At 37.9% G+C, this 22,073-nt stretch overlaps 1 protein-coding gene across 7 annotated transcripts; it reads right to left on the bottom strand.

Annotated features, from left to right (window-relative positions):
* Positions 1-450: 450 nt before the first annotated feature.
* On the bottom strand, positions 451-18,842 carry XIAP (X-linked inhibitor of apoptosis). Of its 7 annotated transcripts, XM_017815642.1 has the most exons (9): positions 18,739-18,791; positions 18,095-18,160; positions 16,701-16,824; positions 9,308-10,207; positions 7,720-7,819; positions 6,211-6,289; positions 5,689-5,722; positions 4,477-4,701; positions 451-3,463 (listed from the first exon to the last, which is right to left on the bottom strand). In XM_017815642.1, the coding sequence occupies exons 4-9, from the start codon at positions 10,173-10,175 to the stop codon at positions 3,270-3,272; spliced, it is 1,500 nt and encodes a 499-aa protein (XP_017671131.1). In that variant the 5' UTR covers positions 10,176-10,207; positions 16,701-16,824; positions 18,095-18,160; positions 18,739-18,791; the 3' UTR covers positions 451-3,269. The 7 variants fall into 7 exon arrangements, with proteins under 7 accessions (XP_017671131.1, XP_017671123.1, XP_017671139.1 ...); XM_017815634.1 differs by lacking the exon at positions 18,095-18,160 and having other exon boundaries at positions 18,739-18,842; XM_017815650.1 differs by lacking the exons at positions 18,095-18,160; positions 18,739-18,791 and adding an exon at positions 18,250-18,376.
* Between the last annotated feature and the right edge of the window lie 3,231 nt (positions 18,843-22,073).

Below are 22,073 nucleotides of genomic sequence, written 5' to 3' on the forward strand. Positions count from 1 at the left end.
CATGTGCTTGAACTTGCACACCTTGAGAGGAGGAGCAGAGTCTCTTCCAAGCAGTTCCTGAATACTGTGGCAGCAAATGTCACTGCTCCGTGCAAGGTTCCATCCCAGCGTACAACCCTTCAGCTTGACGATTCACATGCACATGGTAATCAAGTGCCCAGCTGTAACTCAGTCCCAACCCTTTGTAATGACATTTTTGTTAGTTTCAATAAAACAAACATAAAACCTAACTAAAATCCAGGCCTCAGGTTAACAACAATGCTTTGAAAACTTGTCCTGTAGCTTCAGACTGCATGCACAGCTAACAAAAACAAACATTGGACCACTGTGGTCAAAACTAACCAGGCCATGTTAAAAGAAATGTTTAAATACTCTAATTTAAAAAACAAACAGACAAAAACAAACCCGAAAGAACCCAAACAAAAAACAAAACCAAACCCCAAGCTGTAATAATTTAAAAACTTTTTATTGTGCTATAAGCCTTGGATCAAGCCTCAGAACAAATCAAAAAAACCCCAGACAGCTACTAATCTGTAGAGACACAAACTCCAGCTTAGTAAATCAGGGTTAAGGTTCGGGCCCCATGTTTCAAGGCAGTGAGAAAAAGCTACATGTGTAACAAAAACTTTGACTGTCCGTGTTTTCCTTGCTTTAGCCTTCTGTTTCTAAATGAGGTGTGTACTTTCCATGCTCTCTAAACAACACACTTCCAGGAAGTGTTATTGAAAACCCTTTCTTAATAGTTCTGCTGCTACAAATAAAATGGAAGATTTTACACAGAAGCCACTGGAAGAAAGTTACTGAATACTGATATTCAAATATATTGTATAGCTCCCAAGTAACTCCTCTATAAAAATCAACTCCCAAGGCATCTTTGTCCTGCTGCTAACCTCCTTTTCAAAACCCCTGTGCTTCCAGGTATTTGCATCCCTCATTTCTGTCTTTAAACACTTTAAACACCCAGTATCAGCAGCCATGGAACTTCTCAGTTTAAGATACTGAAAAATCAAAGTAATTTGAAAAAACTATCTTCCTAATTTGAGCTGTCAGAATTTGATGACTATGCTAATTATTTTTTCACATTTAGTCTGAATAGAACTCTAATTGTATTAAAAAAAAAGAAATCTAAACCTACAGAGCAGTTATTTTGTCATCTCACTAACAGGCTTTTAACCCTTTAATGTCCCCAAGTGATTACAAGTTGAATTGTCATATAGCTGTATCTTTTATAATATATGAAAAAGCTGCAGTAAGAGATATGTATACAAAAACATAGAAATATACCTTTTAAAAGTTACCAAGCTTTAATGTGAAGCATTTATGCTCTGCTTCCATATTACTTGGACCATGTGTTTCCTCTCCATGCCAGTTAAGAAGGTATTATTTGTCACCTACTTTCCAGCTTTTCTCAGACACTTTACATACTGTATTTACACCCCAAATCATCTCCTTACTAGGATTTAGTTTTGTAACAGTTTAAGCAAATTTGGTCAGCCTCTTTCCCAGACAGGCCTTTGTTGCCTCGTGCCAAGTCCTGCAGCCTGTGAGTTGGATCCAGCTGATCCAAACAGCCTCTCACATGACCCAGGACAAGGTTAGGTAACCAACCATCTGCTTAAGCAAGTCAGCAAAACACAGTTTGCCACCTTAACTGAAAAAGCTATTTCAGGCAAGATACACCAGCTCATGAGCTAACAGCCCCCCTGCAATTTCCCAGGAAAAGTACAGAAAACCCTCCCTGCAAGGGGTGCAAGGAACAGCCCGTGAGAACTGCCAGTCCATAGCTGTCCTGAAAAATCTCCGCATGCAGGACATCTCAAACTCTAAACTCTTCACAAAGGCACAAGAAGGCAAAATAAAACATCTGTGCTGAATTCTTTACGAATTTCTACTCATCATCTATTTGTAAGACAAAATTCTATCAGAAAAAAATAGCAAAATTAATGTAGTTTAATTTTATAATTAAACAACTTTAATTTATACAAACAATAGATTTTATTTCCTCTCCAATTAAAATATGTTCATTATGCCTAATAACACTGTGGTTACATTAATAACAGTTTAGTTATAAAACAAAAAACAACAGAAAGCAGCCTTCTGTTATAAATTATTTTTTTTCCAGGTGCAAATCAAATACTGCTCAAGGAACAACTCGGTTGCACTTTATTTTACATATTAATTACATCACACAGCACAGATTAAAAAAAATAGAAAAGGTAGATATTAAATTTCTGTGTATTTGATTTAAAACTTTTACCATGTGAAAAACTATATTCTCTATATTCTATATTCTAAATCTTTTAGTGTGTAGAACTCAAAAGTATATACACAGAACATAGTGTATATACTATGTATATACTCCACAAAACAAGGAAGTCACATAATAAAGAACAGTAACCATAAAACAGCTGTACTAAAATACAAAGCTGTGATACTTTTTTTAATTGGAAATAGAGTCCAGTATGAAAACATTTGAGTATTTTAAGGTGACTCTCATTAGAATAGTCCTTAACTTGCCCACTCCTCTCATGAAGGGCACAAGGTGCATAAAATCTCCTTCATTTCTGTTTAGTTCTCAAAAATCAATGAAATTAATGTACATTTTATATACAGAGGGATTTTTGTGGAAAATGGATGGCTAAAACTTCAGTTTACTGAAGCCAATTCCTACATCTAAACCCAAAAAAATAGACAAGGAGACACATATCAAAACAGACAAACTTACAAAGCAGAAGAAGTAAACAGAAGGTGAAGTATTCAGCAGCAGGTTTGTGTGTATGTTCTGAATTATGTCACAACCACAGTTAGAGAAATAATATTTTCAATCTTACATAACATTTTTAAGAAGTTAAAATCTCAGCTATAATACACACGTATACAACAGCATTTTAAATTAACTTACTTACAAATTTTATACAGGGATAGGCTCTTTATACAACTGTATTTGCATAAACTTCAGTCATACAGAGTCCTACCAAAGTGAAGCAAAGGAATGATCACAAAGGTTTGCATCATTTGGGCTTTCAGTCTATGAACTGAAGTTACAAAATATACATATTTACCTTTTTATATTGCTTTTTACATACAAAAAAATTCACTTCAGAAAAATAATTTAAATAATTTTTGAAGTGTTAAAACACGTAGAGTTTGACAGCAGAAAAATCTAAATACTGCCACATCCTGGAATTAACTGCCTTTTTAACATTACATTGCACATATTTAAAGCAATAAAGCAGGAAACATTTGCATCCCTAGTGCTGTGTATTTCACTAATACATAAAAATGTCCTGTTTTCTCATAATATCTGTACGACACAGAGGGCATTCACTAAGTACTTGAGCACATTCCTTACAGGCAACTAAGTGCCCACAGGGAATGAAGACAACTGACACATCTTTAGCCATACAGATTTTACAGAGCTTTTCTTCTTGCAAGCGTCTTAACTTCTCTTCAGTGCTGAGGTCTGAGGAAAAGAAACACATAAAAAGAAGTTAACATACTCAGTAACAATCAATCTCATTCTTTTTTTTTCTCTTTACACACAAGGACAATGTTTTCTTCATATGATTTAAAGGTCACACCCTTAAAAAGAACAAAATAAAATATTACAAGAGAGAGGAACCCCAGCTGCAGCATAGAATCCTCTTTTTTTTCCCCTTCTCATCTCATTACATCTCCCAAGCCAATACAAGCAGGGAGTTTAGCTAGCTATATCTGTAAGAGCTTGAAACCACCAAAATAATGTCCAGCTGCATTGCAAGTTCTTTTTGCCCATGATGTCCATTAGAAATCTTATTTAAAGGAGTAGGCTGGTAAGATCTCTGCCTACCATGCCACCCATATGCTTGTCTTAAATTACAAGTCTCCTGAATCAGAATTCCTGGGTTTGGTCTATTTGCAGAGTGCACCACAAGGGCTTTCTGAGCATGACTTGCACATCCCAGCAAAGCTGGAACACAAAGAAACACCATTTAGAAGTACAATTCTTCTCATTGGCCAAGACGGAAAATGCTTCTACCCCAAGCAAAATTATATACTGAAAAATAACCAATCCCCTACTAAGACTTTTTCATACTGAGCACACTGAATATGACAGTGTATCACTGTGACCATTTCATTTTGCCACAAGATACCCCACACCTATAGTTACTCTTGCTTTCACATGTAATTGTCACAATTTTGGCTTTTTTGTTAGCACATATAACCTTTCCCAGAAGCACACTAGACTTTCAGTATCACACATTTCTGAGGTACTAATATTACTTATTTTATAAATTATACTTATAAATGCTGCTACACTCAAATATTTTAACACCCTCTTTGTTCAGTTTTTTGAATGTCCAAACACAGATCCCTTGAATTTTAAGTTACAATACTGTAACTTCACCTTAGGTAAGGCTGGGATCGGAGGGTAGGATAAACAGATAACAACAAAAAGTATTTCACAGACTAAAGAGCTGATATGAAAGTACACACAGAGGTTTTGTAATTGAATAAGCTCATCTTGCTCAACTGGGATTTCATTTGGTTCTTCTTCCCTTGTATTTTCTTTCTGAGCACTTAAGTCTGCTACCAGATCCTCAACAGATGTGTGACTTTCTCCAGTCATCTGCAATCTCTTTTCCATGGTGTTCCTAATCTCAGACAAACTGAAACCCATGGCTATGGCACTTTGTACCAAAGGATTCTGTAAGAGATCATCTAAAACAAGAAATTAAAAAAAAAAATAAAAACAATTTAACAAGGATGAACCTAATTATTGGACAGTATTCACTACAGTACTCTAAGAGACGTTTGCAAATACGTAGCCAAAGGAACCATATTTCCAATTTGAGAATTTTGCTACTTGTAGGTATTTGGTAACATTAGTTTTAATTCAGTTCAGGGAAGAAAAAAAAATCATACATATGTTGAGAGAAACCAATAAACAATTTGAATTTATAAAACCAAAACACAGCACCATCAGCAAGCAAGCAGGTCTATCCATGGTAAGACACAACACTACTTTGGGAAAACATTTTTCAGCATGTTGGACCTTCCTCTTACTTATCAAAATTGTTCAAAGAGTAAAATTTTTTAACCCGATTTTCACACTCATAAATGAGCAGTGTGAGAGATTTCTTAAATAGGTTTTGTGTAACCACTCTTAGTAGCAACAGCTCTCATTCCCTGGGATGAAGCTGCTTGACTGCCCTCCTACTACCCCTTTAACTGTCCAGTCCTTTTATTGCTTGGTATTTGTGAAAAGCATTGCAGGAATGTGAAATACTGGAACACATAACAAACTACTTCAGCTTCCTCAGCTTCCTAGTCCCTGCCATTTAAGAGCCCAACTCTTCCTGCCCCATGAAAAAGGATTCAGTTCAGTGTTCTTTAACATCCATCCCACAGCACTGCTAATTCAATGCTTGATACACACTCACTAGATGTCAGACTGCATCCTATACATTCTTCTTCCATGGTTCAGCAATCTCTACTTTACAATATTTACCAAACCATGATTCTATTTCCCCTGAGAGAAATAAAATTCATTCTGCAGTTCTTTAGAAGCAACGTAGCAATGGAAGAGTATCATCCAACAATTTGCCTGTCATGCTTTATTTAAAAATGTTATAGGGTTATTTTTAAATTTAACCATTTCCTTCACTATACATTCAAATATGGATATTCCAAAATAGGGGGGAATACCTTTAGGAAGTATTGTCCCTTCAGCAGCTTCTGTCTAAAAGTGAAATACAAAAACACAAAATTACAATTCTGAAGAAGTAGAAGGAAACCTATACAGTTACAAACCAGAAAATAGCTGTTTGATCTCGATTATTAATTAAATCCACTCTGAACAATTGCAAAATGATCAGTATTTTGTTATATCTTTCATACTGTTTGTAACAAGAAAAGAAAATTTATCTGTTTTTATTCATCATAAACCTTAGGTTCCCAGGCTATAAAACAAATGGCACTTGTTCAGTACCCAGTAGACAACATATACAGAGTACCCTGGCTTTGTTCCATGATCCAGCTACAGAGAACTGGGAGACTGTAAACTCTGATTGACAGAACCAAAACCTACTTTGATGTCTTTCACTTTCTGCCAATGAAAAAAGCAGCAGGAGAATTAAATGACAGACACATAAGAAGAGTAACTTCATATGAAAATTATGTTAAGACTTTTTCTATTTTAACAAAACGATTAATAAGCAAGACACTTACTGTTGGATCACTACATGCGTCTCTTAAGTGAACATTATTTATAAATTCTATCCCCTTTTCCTTGCTCAAAAACCTGCACCTAAAAATGAAAATATTTAGTTTTACTAAAACCACATCAGAAGCAAAAATTTATTACATAACTTTGGAAGCTTTGATAAATTTCCTACATAATTCAGAATACTGGCTTTTAAAATCTCTAATGTTTAGTCAACATCTGCGATCTTATTGAAACATTTCTAGAAATATCTTAATCGGTTAAGCAGTACTTTTCTTTCTCACTTTTTTTGGTGAAACAGAAAGCTGAAGAGTTATTGGCCATGACAGCTCATGCCACAGGTTTAAAAAGGTAAAGACCAATTAAAACCAAACATTATGTTAAAATGCTGGTTCTTTTAGCCTTTTGCAACCAAAGCAGTCACTGGTAAGACAGGTGCCTTACATGTTTGCTTTCACTATTTTCCAGCCAGTCTTAGCCACTGGGCAGAGCTCTTCCCTACCAGAAGATGTAGGGAATGCCACAACTCCTTGGCAATAGTACTCCAGCTCCACCTCACCTTTGGGGACACAGACAGCAGCTGTGAGACTGACACTGCTACTGACGTGCCAACAACCCCCCAAACAGGACTCCTAATGACCTGAGAGGATCTAATCAAATCTGACATAGTTTAAGCAACCTAAACCAAAATCAAACCCAAACCAAGAGGAGTGAAATGTAGCAAGAAAACACATCTTAACCATTTGCTGCACCAAGCCAAAAACTTGGAATTGTATCTCTTTCGAGTGGCAGAGGCTAATAATTAAAATCTGCCTGTACCACTACTGGAAAAGGGAACAGCTAATACATAAATACCAACCTCAAACTTCAAGAGAGCCTTTCACCACAAAAGAGAAATTTGGCAGCAAACACATAAAAGACATTGATTTTATCAGTGTTACATAAGTAACTGAGACTTTGTACTTGGACAGCTTCTGTCCACTTGTAAGAATTACTGAGTCATATACTGTTCTTCCTTTCCTCAAAATAGATTTAAGACAACATTGTCAGTCTTTCTAAAAAGCGCTTCTGGGTCTGGAATCCTTCATCCTTTAAAATTATACAGAACTGTGTTTTGAATTCCATGCCACTGCTGACTTCTTCAGCTTTGTTTGCACTGTGACAGAAGCTTAGTCATTTTGTATCCTGGTATAAGTTACAAACATTGACATGTATGTAGCTAATAAGATAACCATTAGATGTAGCACTTGGATAATGAGAAGAAAAATCAGATACATATTCACAAAACTACATAATTCTTCTTGCTAAGAGACCAGTTAAGTCCAGATACAGAAATCTTTCCTTCCCTTTAATAATGCCTAGAAATAAGCCAACATAAAATTATTTTCATAAATTTAAATATTAAGCCATAATCAACCTTCTGAAACCTTTATTAGAATGCTCTGTCATTATAATGCAACATACTGTAAATAAGACTCAGACATGCACCAAGAAAGCAGTAAAAAATGCCTTACCCAGGAAACCATTTGGCATGTTGATCCCATGGATCTTCATTTTCCTTCCATTCTTGCAATCCTCCACCACAGTGGAAACACACAACATGATCACCATTACCTGAGGACACACAAGAATTTCTAGTAAGCATAACATCAAGTTTGCAACTAAAATGTTACATTACTAAGAAATGAAATCTTTATTTTACTGATTCGCAATTTCAACTAAAAAGAACTCCATTTTAACAGAGGACAACACAAATGATTTAAACCAAATGTTCAGGAGAGAATTGAGCTTAAAAAAATACAAAATAAGAGTAGCATGAAGTTTTCCTGAATTTTATTTGAGTAAGTTATTATAGATAAAAAGCAAAAGCTAAAAATAATCTATTATTAAGTAACTCCATCCAATGGTAAACAAGCCCTGAAGATAGCCACAAAGAATTAGGGATGTTTACATGTCTTTTTGGTCCTTCATTTCCATGTTAAGTTCAACAGGCCCTATGCAGCAGTAGCATAACCAGCTGAGGAGAACTGCATTCTCTCTGTTCTAGCACTGTGTCTACTGTAATCCAAGACTGCACCAGAAACTACTTAGATATTGTGTTTATTGAGATGAGAGGAGGTATGGACAGAGTTTTCCTAGAGGGTTAAATTATTCTCAGGCCACAGGAAACAGTTTTCACAGAAGTCACCTGAACAGCCTGATAAGCTGGTGCCCAGTTACTGCACCTTCACAATACAGATCTCTTGGTACTTCTAGGAATTTGGGAAGAAATCAATAAAAACACTTCTGCTGGGTACAAATATTGTCCATGTATAACCCACACAGGAATATATCAAAGGTTATTTATGGCCACAGGTTGAACAAATGGAATCAGATTAAAAAGTTCTTCCGAGAGCTACTAAGAGAAGTCAATTAAGAAGAGAGCAAGAGATTACTCCTTTTCTTTGTGACCTCACACTTTGCACTCACACAGCACCTCTCAGAGAGGAATTTCAAAGGTCTTTAAAGGCACTGTGCAATTCCATCTAACTGGGAAACCAATGCACAGAGACACTGGAGTCTTACCTAAGTCAAACACTAAATGTCTAAAGAGTAAAAGCTCTTCCACTGGCATCAGTGTCTTCATAAAGCTTTTACAGTAGGCAGTAGTGGCATCTGCTAGTTCTGGATGTCCACATGCCATAATAATGCAAACATGTGTTAACAAAGTAAAATGGCACACAACCTGCATTGTCTTGTTCACAGGCCTCTGTGCAGGCCACAGGCCCACTCCTTACACCTCAGGTCTCGAGGACAGCAGTTCATGTCTTAAAAAATACTAACTCCAATAACTGTCATTGTGAAAGATGTAAACACTTGGCTGTTTTACTGCTAGAAGTAAATTTATGACCAAGTTTCTATTTTGCTATTAAACATACCTGATATAATGTATATAATGTACTTAAGACACAAGAACTGTGAGAAGTAGTTAACAGAGTAACACAATTCTGGCAAATCATTGCATATTAGAATTTTTAAAAATGCCCTTTTTTCCATAACAAGACATTTTCTCATATACAATTCCTTTGTAAAAGGTATTACCCACTCTAAGGTCTGGCTTACCTACGCTGTAGAACCCAGCTTCTGCAAGTTGCTCCTTGTCAACAGGATATATCCAAGACAAAAATGTTTGTAAACGTCTTCCATATTTTGCCATAGATGGATTCCTTGGGTGCTGTGCATTGTTCAGGCCACTTATCCCAAATTCATCAGGAATAGATTCACTTGGAACATTTCCAACATCCCGGCCCAGTACAAAAAGGCATTTGGGAAAATGCCTCTTGTGTTCTGACCAAGCTCTGTCAGTGGGTTCCCAGTTCTTCAGTTTTCCACCACAACAAAAACACGCCACTTGATCACCAACACCTGTATAATAAAATCCAGCATGAGCTAATTCCTGTGGTGTCAATTGGTCATTGAGGGGCCAGTTGTGAAAAGACTTTAATCTCGTTTCTTCGCTGGACATAGCAGGGTTCCTAGGATACAAAGTATCTGACATATCCACAACCTGCCTAGTTCTCAAAAGGTAATCTGCCTCCACCTCAGGGTCATCCAGGGCACACAGGAGGGCTGAATTGCTGGAACCATTTTCAGTTCTGTGCTGGTAGTTCTGGCCTACAGGATCCACATCATCTTCCAGAAAAGCAGAGTCAGCAATAAATTTGCAGTTTGGGGAAAGCTGTTTGTGTCTCTCAACTGCAGAATCCCCAGATGCCCATCCTTCAATAGTTGCATGGCAACTGAAGCACTTCACTTTGTCACCTTCTCCAGTGTAAACAAAGCCAGCTCGTGCCAGTGCTAACGGCGACACCGGACAGCCAAGGGGAAATCCAACAAACGTTCCCAGTCGACAGCGCTCCTGTGCCCATTCCTGGCCACAGTCAGTGTCTGGAGCGGCACAGTCCAAATTATGTGGGACATTACACGTCATCTCTGCATAGGCAGAGCTCTCCTTTAGGTTTCCTAAACAAAGAATATCTGTTTTAGTTTCACAGACAGAAGGACAGATCACACCCATACACAAACTGGAAACTGGCTAAATTCAACTACCACCCTTTCTGTACTAAAATGACTCTTCCTCTTCCCTCCCATCTCACCCATTATGTGCCACACAGAGGCAAACACCATAACACTAAAACCAAAATAATTCAAAAAATATGTAAAGAAAGGCAGAAATATCAAGATATTTGACAGTCCTATAAACATTTACCTGGAAAACCCACCAGTTTATAGCTTTAAAAGCTATAAAAACAAAATATTTAACAAAACTTCTAAGTAAAACCCTGCCAAAAGGCTTCTGAACCTGAAATACAAAGTTACTCAATTTAAAATACAGGTCTGAACCAGACCAAATTTGCAAGATTTTAGAGCCCACTTCTCAAGCACAACTACCTATTATCCCCATATGAAGGCCGTGACCCCCACCTCATTTAAAAGAAAACCAAAAAACCCCAACCAAAGAAACAAAAAAAACACCCTTTTGTACTTCTGCTATATTGTAAAGATATACCTCAATTTATCTTTGAGCAAAATATCTTGTGAAATAAGCTACTAGTTTCACTAGGGCATTTTAACAACGAGCTGTGCACTGCTTTCAAGATCAGAGTCTTGGCATTAATGTTCACGCCCAGCACATTGCTTCCACTTTTCCATGCCCTACCTACACTCTCTTACCAAAAATTCCTGTGCCTCTGCCATCACCTCACCACCTGTTGCACACTCCTATTCCTCCCTACACTTTCCCAGGGTGAGTATCAACTGCTAGTCCTGCCCCATGTCCTTTCTGCAGAAGGCTGCTAAGGGAGCTCAGACAAGCCCCGTGTCTCCCGAGGACGAAAGGAATCAACTTGGCTACAGCAGGTCCTGTGCAAGAACCACAAACTGTCACGGTCATTGCCTTCATCCCAGTATGGATGAAATCAGAGCACAGTAAAACTTCACCCCTTGTCCAGACAAGTGCAGTGACATTATTGACTTAGAAAGTCTTGGCTATTGCTCATACACATCTCAAAGTGGTAAATTAAATTATTGTGAGACTGCCCAAATCAAATTCTTAGCACAAAGCAGTAATAATTCAGCAATTAGCAAAAAGGAAGAACAGAATACGTATTTATTTGAACAAGTGTCCTTCTCCATTTTCCACATGGATCCTGAAATACATCTATTTCCAGTCCTCATCTAAGTTAGGTGAGCAGGCAAAAATTCAGCTTCCTCAATGCCTGCATTAATATTGATTATACTTTCTGTGAGGTCAATGCAGATGTTATAATCATAACAATTGCTTATATGAAACCAGATTTAGTTTCTACAGGAAGGACAAAAGCATTTTTAGAGTTCAGAAGGGAGAGGGGGAAATTAAAATGCCTGTGCATTGCAGGATTGCTGCATCCCCTGCCAAGATGACAAAGATAATTAACATACAAGCAGGCAGAGAAAACGTGACGTTAGAGACCCAGCGTGAGTGCTTCATGTAATCACAAGACTTCCCAGCACCAGCTTTAATTCCTTCTGTATGTCAGCTCATGACTAATGTAATGACACTAGAAATTATACTGTAGCTTTCTGGTTTAGCTTAGCAAACTCAAAAATAGCCTCTAAATAAATTACATTGACTGACCTACAAATCTGACCTATATGCTTGTTTTGACTTTGAAGGGCAAAAAACCCCAAACAAGTAATTACATGTAGTAATATGAAAGCTGTCACAAAACGTGTATTTTTATATACACATATATTGAAAACAAGTGGATTTTTTTAAAAGAAGTTTAAAAGTTCATGTTTACTTCCTTTTAAAATTGTATTTTAAAGCCTCTAGAACTGTGTCTGTAAAGATCTCAAGTGACCTTATGCATCTATCATCACTACTACTACACTGCATTCATAACAGAACTGGTATTACTTACAAACAGTTAGCTGCATACTACTTTTCATATCTGATGCCTGAAAGACTTCCTACAAGAACACAAAGCCCACCTCACATCCTTCAGAGATTCCTCAAACTGTCCATTGACAAAACCCAAACAAATGCATATGCTTTCACTGTATGACTGGCAGTGTCTTCATTTCTATTTTGTTTCTATAGAAATTAGTGCAGAATCAGTGAAAAAACTCATCCTATTTAAATTTCTGCATATTAACTTTTCTGGTTTATATTTACTTTATAATCAGAATAAAGCCTCTATATCCCTCTTTGATAACTGTAGCAAATAAGAGACAATCTACTCAGCCAGTCTCTGTAATTTGCCCTCCCTGTCCTTGGTGAAATCAGAGGTAAAGACAACAGTCAAGCCTGACAGAGCTCAAGAATTTACTGGAGACACAAAGATCACCCTTGGTTTGTGCTTTTTCTGTTCCTCATGTTGTATTCCGTGATCACATATTACAATGATTACTACAATATATGAAGTTAAAAAACAGTTATGACAGAATTATTTATGCTCCCACTTATCACAAACTACCTACATGTTCTGTTGTAAGCACCACTTATCTGCTCCCATATCAGAACTCATCTTAGAATCTCCCATTCTTAAAGAAAAAATAAGTCTGATACAATAGTATCATATGCATAAAGAATTATATATATATATATATATGAAATTCCTTATAACATGAATGCACTACTTACAGGAAGTAATTTTTTTTCATAAGATAAAGAAGATATACTACCAAAGCCATTTGAACACATATTGTCCCTCATGTAAGGCCCAGATTCTCCAGTGCCCTCTGTCAGGGATGATCTTCAAACCATATTTATGTCTATGCTGCATGAGCAAGCCTGAGTCTTGTAGTCCTTTTCTGGATTCTTTCACTAAAGCTCTACCCTTCCAACATCAAATAAACCTTATAATGGTGTTGCTTTGGTTTTTTGTTTTTGTTTTTTTTTTTTTTTAAATAAGCTGAAGTGTTTATTAATACGTATTTATTCATTCTTTTTGCACTAAATGTTTAATGCAAAAATGTTTATTTCATGCAATGGGCAAGCATCTACTTTTTAGATAATTTCATTCCAAAGACCCCACCCTATACACAATGCATTCATCACTAAGAACACTGAGATTATCAGCTTTATTCTTTCAGTTTGTTCTAGAGTGATATGAATTCTTCAATTTGCCCCATTTGGAGTCTCTGGAGGTCAGCAATCTACCTCAACCTCACAATTGAAACAGTACGAAAAGCGCACACCAGGAGAGCAGAAAGTACTGACACAGAAGGTCCAATCATGACAGATCAATTCTTACATCAAAGTAACTTTTTCAAATTGTAGCATAGTCGAATCATGATCTCTTGGAGCAAAAAGGTTCAACTATAATTCGAAAAACCTCTCCAACCCACATGTAACTACTGCAGTGACAAAAGCCAGACAAATCCCTCACAGGTATCCAGCAGCTGTAACGATGCTCCATCCACCTTATGAAGCCCTTTCCTTACAACAGCCCCTCCAAACACGGCTGGTTTACATTTCAGTATCATTTTATCTAAGAGGAAAGTCATTTACATATTCATTAAGCATTGAGGCAAACTCCTTGCTTGTGTAAGCATTGTTTTATATACAACATTAGTACTACTTTAAATGCAGCATCAAGTTCAATTATTTCTATTTCAAACAAGTGTTAAAAAAAAACCTATTCGAAGTGTAAAATTACAAGTAGTTCAGGAATAGTATTTCTGCACAGGTATTTTAACAGTTGCCTTACTCCATTTGGTTGGAATAATGATTTAAAGCAATATCCTGCATCATAACAGCGCTCAGACAGGTATTACCTGCAGAAGAAAAATGACTGAAGGTAAATTTTTGAATAGTTTATGGCTAAGAAACATAATTTCACAAAAATGAGCCACCTAAGACAGGTATAAAAGACTTTATAATACATACCAGCAGCAAACCTGAGTTCAGAGTATGTGTGCAGAGGTTAATTAAGCCTTTCTGCATAGGTTTTAATTAAGCACATGTGAATCAAAAGTAGAACATCCAGAAATGTTAAAGATCATCTTCACTTATAAAACCTAGCTATTTTAACTATTATTGAAGCATTAAATATTTCCTTATACAGTGAGTCAACAAAATCTATTTTAGCCTGAAAAGCTTCCAGAAGCTGAGCCAAGTTTAATCCTACTTTTAAAGATCTGAAGGCAATTTGTCACAAGACAACACCCATTTCCAAGCCAAAGTATCCATTTAGATAGTCCATTGATTATGTTTCAGCAGAAGAGATAAAAACAAAAATTTATAGAAAAAAATGTTAACTTATTCAAAATGCAAAATTTCCTACTGTGGTTCTGCAAAAACCCTCATGATTAAATCAGCTTTAAAAATATTAACAGGTATGATTTCATGCAAAAATATGACATTATCATATTACCTAGATCTGAAATACTTTGAAGGAAAAGTACAGAACCCACTGTCCCTTTCAAGTATATTTTATTAGATATGGTTATTTCTAGCCCTAACCCTAAAAGAGATTGGCATTTTAAGGAGTTATTTTTAACTCTTCCACATGACAAGCATGGCAGTAACCTCCAAATAAGAAATCTACTTGCACAGCCTCATGTTCCTGACCAAAGGGTACATACACATGGAGCTTCTACCCCTTGCCTTGCTGACTGTAAGAGCAATATTAGTGTTTATTGTTGACTGAATTTTGAAATGTGAGTAGTGCACCAAGTAAATATCAAACAGAACATACTGTACTGGCTGACACACAGATTATGCACATGTCACTTCAATGAACTTCAGTTTCTGCCTGCTCAGCTGCAACTAGATCAAGGAAGGTGCGTGCTGCTAACTGGAAGTGTACTTAAAAGGATTAAACCCACGAGAAACACAGGATTTGTGTGAACAGTCTTTACAAATTTTAGCATATTTACATCTAATTATCAATAGCAATTTTTTAAAAAATTCTGCCTAGAGATATTTTACTTTATTTTAAAAGGAGGGTGTGTGTCTACAGAATGCCTCTTGATTCAGTGCCAAAGGTTACATAACTCATCAGCTCAGCTTCATCTGTCTGTTCTCCAGACAGGTCCTACTTAGCCTCCCACCAGGGTCAGTCATCCCAGGAAGTCAGTCAGCTGCTCAAGGTTACAGTAAGCTATTATATCCTCCTAATTTTTTACTTTAGTCACAAAGACTCTTACACTCTCCCCATCTTTGAAAACTACATTACCAGGCCAACAGAAACACACCATTCTGAGAATTATTTTCACATTGTATTTTTCTTCATGAAGAAGTAATATGGGTACGGAATAGAGCAATAAACAAGAAAAATGGATTCATGGCAAGGCTCTCTATAGATAAGAGTGGGACAAATTTGCACCTGCTAAGGGCAGAGAAAAAAAGGAATTGTTTTTGTGAACTTGCAAGTTAAATGTCTTCAGAAGAACTGTAGCTGTATGTATGGGAATGAAAGATTAAATATCAGCCACTATAGGAAAAACTGGCATGCTGTAGCCTAAGTAAGTTACTGCTCCTTTGGCTAAGGAACAAAAAAATTACCCAGTCAACAGGGGTTAGTAAGGAGAACAGCCAACAGTAAAAAATGCCCATCAAAACTTGCAGTGCCCTGAGTATGAGCCACGCTTCAGGTTTAGTGCTACATCCTTTTACAAATCCTTTAAACTTAAAGAAAAATACGGGAAAACAGGGCTTCTTTCATAATGATATAATGATACAGTGCTTTAGCTACAGCATGATTAATGCCACAGCAAAACTGCTGAGCCTCCTGGATTCTAAAGCCAAGTTGCAAAAGCACCCAAGTTCAGGGAGTCCGGCGGCTCCTGCCTCGCCCCTGCCAAGGGCGTTCCCTGCCCAGCCAGGGCTCCTGCCCAGCCAGCTGAGCTCATGGCACAGTCACTGCACCGCAGCCTGGGGCACAAACAGCATCCGGATATTTTCTGCTGTCACTGGCATGAATGTTTTGCTATTAAAGAATGAGAAGAATCTGCATATATATTTTACATATGTACATATATATATGTATGTATTTAGACAAATACCATCTTGTAACCTTGGAAATCCATCTTGAATTATCCTCTGTATTTTAATCTTAAATTCGAATTGGGGATTAATTCTAATTATAATATTGTACCAAAAATGAAAGTTGAAAACACTCTGCTTGCCTTTCTATTTAATAAGAAGCTCTCCAAAACATAGAAGGAGAAAGACAATGATCTGCAAGATAGGTGCAGCTTCATTTTACATTTTTAATGATAGGAGTGACACTCCATTCAAGCTTTGCAGCATGCCTTCTTCAGTCTTAACAGCCTTTTAATCTTCACACACAGCTACTTTTTCATGTTCATAAATCTTGCTATTTCTAGAGCTTAACTTTCAGTCACCATGTTCAGAATATTTTGGATTAGAACTCCATGAAAAATACCACATGCTATGAAAAATAAAAAGCAGCAAAAGACTGTATGCTGTTAGTTGCTGAAACAAAAAAATACAAAAGGTACTTACAATAATTCTCCCTAAGAAATTAGTATCCAATCAGACCAAGTATAGCAATAGATTAGTCAAAGCAGATACTGGTTTCATCCCTATTTTCCAACAGTCTTTAGAACAAATTCCAGTATTTACATTCCTGTTGATAGAAAAAAAACCAGAGGTTAAAAAACTTCTTTTTCACATAATCTTCAGCTTTGTTTCTGAAGGCACAACTTCAAAACTATGACCAAAAAAACATTTTAAAATTCTCTTTCGGTCAAGAAATCCAAATTAAAATATATCCTTAAATTGAAAGAGTCTGGGGTCAGGGAAAGTCTGAGATGTAGATGTTTTACTAAAACTAGCAAGGCACATAAATTGGAGATACTTCAGAAAATCCAAAGAAAACAAAACAAAATCCTGGAATTAAAAACTACAGGGCAGCAAAAAGGAGAAAAACTGTAACAGCAGATAGAATAACATCCCATGACCCAGACTTCTCTCTCCTAGGAAATTCTGTATCTGATTACAAGTTGGATTTTCTGGAACTCTTCAGCTCCCTAATGCTGTCTCACCCACCCTGGGAGGACAGCAACAGACACAGAAGCCCTATCACATGTACACACTGCAATGAAATCCGTTTTCATACTTCTAAAAATTGAGATATGATCACATATTTTTTTTTACTTTTCTGATAACAAACACAAGTCTGCCTCATATCAGTGGAAGCAGTCAAAAAATACCACAACCAACCAACCACCCTCATCAGAATTCTTTCACTTTTGCTGCTGGTTACAAAGGGCAAGGTCAGAGGAGGAGCAGAACAATCATTAACTTGTTCCTTTGCCCTTCTTGGCCAACACTGTGGGTGCCAAGCTTTCTACGGAAGGAAGTAGTTGGGGGTTCTGTAAAGGACTTCAAAGAAAACTGCAAAGCAATCAAGCAGATAGCAAAATGAAGCAATTAAGAAAATAAAAAAATATCCAAATAAAAGCTCAATCAACTAATCAATTACATGAACACTTGTTTTCTTAGAGAGAATACTTCACTGTTGTCTTCTCTGTTATGTGGTGATTTACTTCAGGATAAACAATGAGAACATTAAATTAAAACATTTCCTACTGCTCTTCATAAAGGTATTAGATTTAAAAAAAAGTATTTGACAAAAAAAATGATTTTTCGTAGTTGGTTACTTTCCCTTCCAAATCGGCCTATTCTAAGATACTGTCGTTTCAAACTGTTCATTGAAGAAATGAAGCATCCTCCCAGTTAGCTACATGAAGCATAGCAATGAAAACAGCAATGTAAGATTGGAGCAGTGAAGGAGTCATGAAAACAGTCTGCAAACATATTTGTACTTTATAGCAGGTGCAGATTAATAACAGTTTAACAAGACAGACATTACCTCGACTGAAATGAGTACTTACAACCATTTAGAGGGCTTCTAGCAGGAAGACAGGAGCATCAGACAGTAGTACAGAAGCAGAAATAAACTTAAAGAGAAATATATAAGCGTAAAAGCATAGCCATTGTGCAAAAGAGAACTGCCTGAAGTTTCAATTACAGCTAAAAAAGATATTACCTGACTGAACTTCTCCCTGCAGAATTCTTAAGAACTACTGCGATCTTAACAAAGCAAAACTGAACAAAATCGCATTTTTATTAACAAGAAGCAGGAAGGAAATTCTAGAAAGTCTGATGGGTCTAATAAAAGACAAATAATAATCGAGTGGGCACGGCTCGGTTCGGGGCAGCCCCGGGCGGCGGCGGCGGTGCCCGTCCCCATGGCAACGCCCCGCCGTGGGACCACCCCGCCGGGGCCGTGAGCGGCCGGGGGGACAGCGGCGGCCCCGCCGGCTCTCGGCACTCCCGGGGCACCGCCGTGAGGGCGGCGCGGGGGCACCGAGCCCCCTGCCCCGGGCGGGGACCCCGCCGAGCCGCGGGGGGCAGCGAGAGCCGCCAGTGCGGGCAGCCGTGCAGCCCGACCCGCCCCGGGGTCCCTCCCGCTGCCCCCGCTCCCACCGCTGCCCCGGGTACTGTCGGGCGCGGCAGCGCTCCCCTGACAACTCACCGGACGCGTCCCGTCCCGCTCGGCGCGGCCCCGGCGCGGGAGCCGCTCCCGGTACCGCACGTTGAGAAGATGGCGGCTCCCGGCAGCCTCAGCGCCCCGCGGGCGGGAGCGGCGCCCCCTGCCGGGCCGGTGGGGCCGCGGCGGGGCGGCTCCGGCCGGCGGAGGGCGGCGCGTGGCGGCGGCGGCGGGAACTGCAGGGCGAGAGCCCTCAAACCCCTGAGCCCACTCAAACCCCTCAGCCCACTCAAACCCTTGAGCCCATTCAAACCCCTCAGCCCACTCAAACCCTTGAGCCCATTCAAACCCCTCAGCCCACTCAAACCCCTCAGCCCACTCAAACCTCTGAGCCCACTCAAACCCCTCAGTCCCCCCAGCCTCGCGCCTCAGCTCCTCTCGTGTCTCGGTCCCCTCAGTGCCCCCGGCTCCGCGCCGCCCTCACCTTCCCTTCCCTCAGCATCTCCGGCAGCCCCTTCACGTCGCACCATCTTCTCCAGACAGTTTCTGCTCATCCCAGCGTCCTCTCCTTGCTCTCACGTCTTGTCCGTGCACAATTACAGCTTGTTACGACTTAGATCTGTTAAACCTGAATATAGTTTTTACTAGAATTTTCCAAATCGGACAGAAAACTCAGGTTATTTTCTTTGATAGTTGTAGCCAAAATCATCTGCCAGTTATGACTAAGACTAAGATGGTCTTGAACATTAAAATATTCCATTAATTTTCTCATTTTTTAGAAGCTCAGGTACCCTCATGGTTGACCCAATACATTTTAACATAGCCAGGATACTTGGCTGTATGTAGGGGACCTGCTCCCTGCTTATCCTCAAGAAAACTCAGCTACTTGGAGTAACGCTCTCAAACTTTTTTTGTTTTCCCATTGTGCATATGAATAGTAGTGACTTATTTTTCTCAGATTGCGTGTCTCCAAAGACTTGTGGAGGATAGTCTGGGACAATTTCAGGAGATGCAGTGCAATTATATGATGTACCAGAACGTTTGGTACAGATTTCAGGATTAGACTGAGACCCTTTTGAATAAGGACTGTTTCTCACTTTGCTGTCCAGCACCTACTAAAACTCCATTTTGAGTCAAAAAAGAATGACCCACGACCCAGGACTAATATTTACTTATGCATCATACTGGTGATGCAGAGCCTATAAGAAACAAACAGCTCTATTGCAATAGTGAGTCACATCAATCTAAACTCATTTCACATCAGTCCAAAGCCAGATCATTTATTTAAGAATCTTTGCCATAATACAATACAGTAAGAGGTAACACAGCAATGTGAACATGAATATTTAATCTTCTAATTCCTTGTCATACCACATTATTAATACATTCATTAGCAATGATTTTCACAAAGGCCCTTGCTCTGTTGAGGTTTTGATACTTTTCCAAATGAAGCAGATTATTTTTAGAGGTCACAAGGTGTTTTTGCAGTGACCCACTTTCAGGTTTTGATGTCTAAATCAAAAAGTTTGGTAAAAGTTTAAATAAAAAAGCTCTTCTATATATAGAATAACTAGAAAATAAGAAAACATAATGAAAAAGAAAAACATCAGCAATAAGGACAAAAATACTCATAAAATCTTTATTTTCTTCCCAAGCTATTTCTTTGTTTTCTGATGAGTTTAACGAACTTAAAGTGCAGTTTGAATAAAGTTCTGAATGCATCAGTGGAACTGGAAGTGAAATAGTACAGTTGTACTATAAAGCTAATATGAAGCCTCCTGTGACCCAAAACCATTAAAACTAATTGTATTACTTCAAAGTAGTTTTGATTGTCAACAGAATTGTACAACAGTGACAACCGAGCTACAGAAAGTAATCAAACTTGCAAGAAAATTTCAACTTTGTTGACATCAAGTGGATGGAAACAAATGTTGCATTTGCTGTATTCCCTCTTTCATTTGAAATGGAATGAACAAAATTGTACCCAAAATTTGTTGAGTATTTTGCATTAAAACAAATAAAAACTTCAGTTTACTGACTTCATATGGATGTAGTCCCTCTGAGCTTTTTTGTCTGCTTTTTCTGTGGAAGGACTTGTAGCCACTACATTATGGGCCTTAACTGACCACAGAGCAGTTCCATACTTTGAGTATCTTTGCCTTAGTCTTGTATTTTAGTCTCAGATAAATTGAGAAATAAACAAAAAAAGAAAAGAATTTCAATGTAGAAGTGTACATATCCATGTGCACAATGGGGTTTCTGTAGTTATGCCTCCCTGCATTATGTATGTGAAGTATGTATTTTATTTTTTCAGCTCGTGTTATTTATGCAATGAATAAGTAAAGAAACCAACCAGTTATCTTGGAAAGTCAATGCTCTATAGCACACGTGGTGGCACTTTACATACACTGTTCTCCCAAGCCTGGTACTGCACAGCATTTCACACAAAATTAATTTCTTCTACTCTGGAAAGTAACTTTCTGTACATATTATCACATAAGGTTGATTTAAACTGCTGTTCTTCATTAAAAATGTCATTTAAAAAAGTAAGCATAAGCTGGCTCAGGAATCTGAAGTGTCTGGGAACAGTGGTTTTGGCTGCAGCTCACTTGAAAAGACACTTTTGCTTAATGAAGGGGCAATACTTAGAGGCATAATGGGGAGCTGCCAACCACTGCCAATGTCTGACTAAGCAAAGTCCAGTAGGTGGATTTGGAGGGATTTTCTGCACGAGGTTTGGGTTTGGTTTGGGTTTTGTTTGGTTGGTTTTTTTTCTTTCTGTGAAACATGAACATCTCGTAGCTTGGACAATTACCAAATGTTTCAGGTTATTTCATGCAAAAATGATCTCTTAACATCCTTCTATGGGAGGAGTTGGTAACATTTTTGAGATTACCTTAATGTGCACCGTACTAAAATTTCTATTACAATTAGACTTCTTTTTAAAAAAATTACTACTTCAAATATTTATATACATACTTCAGAGTAATATGGGGAATTGCCTCCTGCGATCCTTTCCATTAAAAAATATAACAAATAATATAAATTCGAAAAAATCAGATCATACAAAAAGTATAATCTGTTTGAAACTTTCTTTACACAGTTGTGTTAAAATTTCAATCTGTTCTGACCTGTCTGAGTCAGATAAATATAAACTGGATTTAGCACACAATTCTTTGACACAAACTGTTTAGTCCATAATGAGTCATGAGTCACAAAGGTTCATATGGGAAACTCATGTGTTTTGTTGACATATTACCTAAGAAATTAATGTAATTTATTTCCTATTCATTTTATTGACTAATTAATTGGACCATTAGTATCAGGTTAATGAATGGAGTGAAAAAAGCAATCCACAGCTGGAATTTCAGAGGTGCAGC

The sequence above is a fragment of the Lepidothrix coronata genome, unplaced genomic scaffold (genome assembly GCF_001604755.1).
Source record: "Lepidothrix coronata isolate B3197 unplaced genomic scaffold, Lepidothrix_coronata-1.0 Scaffold2, whole genome shotgun sequence".
In the NCBI taxonomy this organism is placed as follows: domain Eukaryota; kingdom Metazoa; phylum Chordata; class Aves; order Passeriformes; family Pipridae; genus Lepidothrix; species Lepidothrix coronata.

Coding starts and splice junctions, on each gene's coding strand:
- XIAP (XM_017815634.1), bottom strand. CDS start 10,175: ATGACGTGTAATGTCCCACATAATTTGGACTGTGCCGCTCCAGACACT. Junction 5,723..6,210: donor ACGCATGTAGTGATCCAACA/GTAAGTGTCTTG, acceptor TTTCACTTTTAG/ACAGAAGCTGCTGAAGGGAC. Junction 3,464..4,476: donor TATTCAATTACAAAACCTCT/GTGTGTACTTTC, acceptor TCTTTTCCTCAG/ACCTCAGCACTGAAGAGAAG.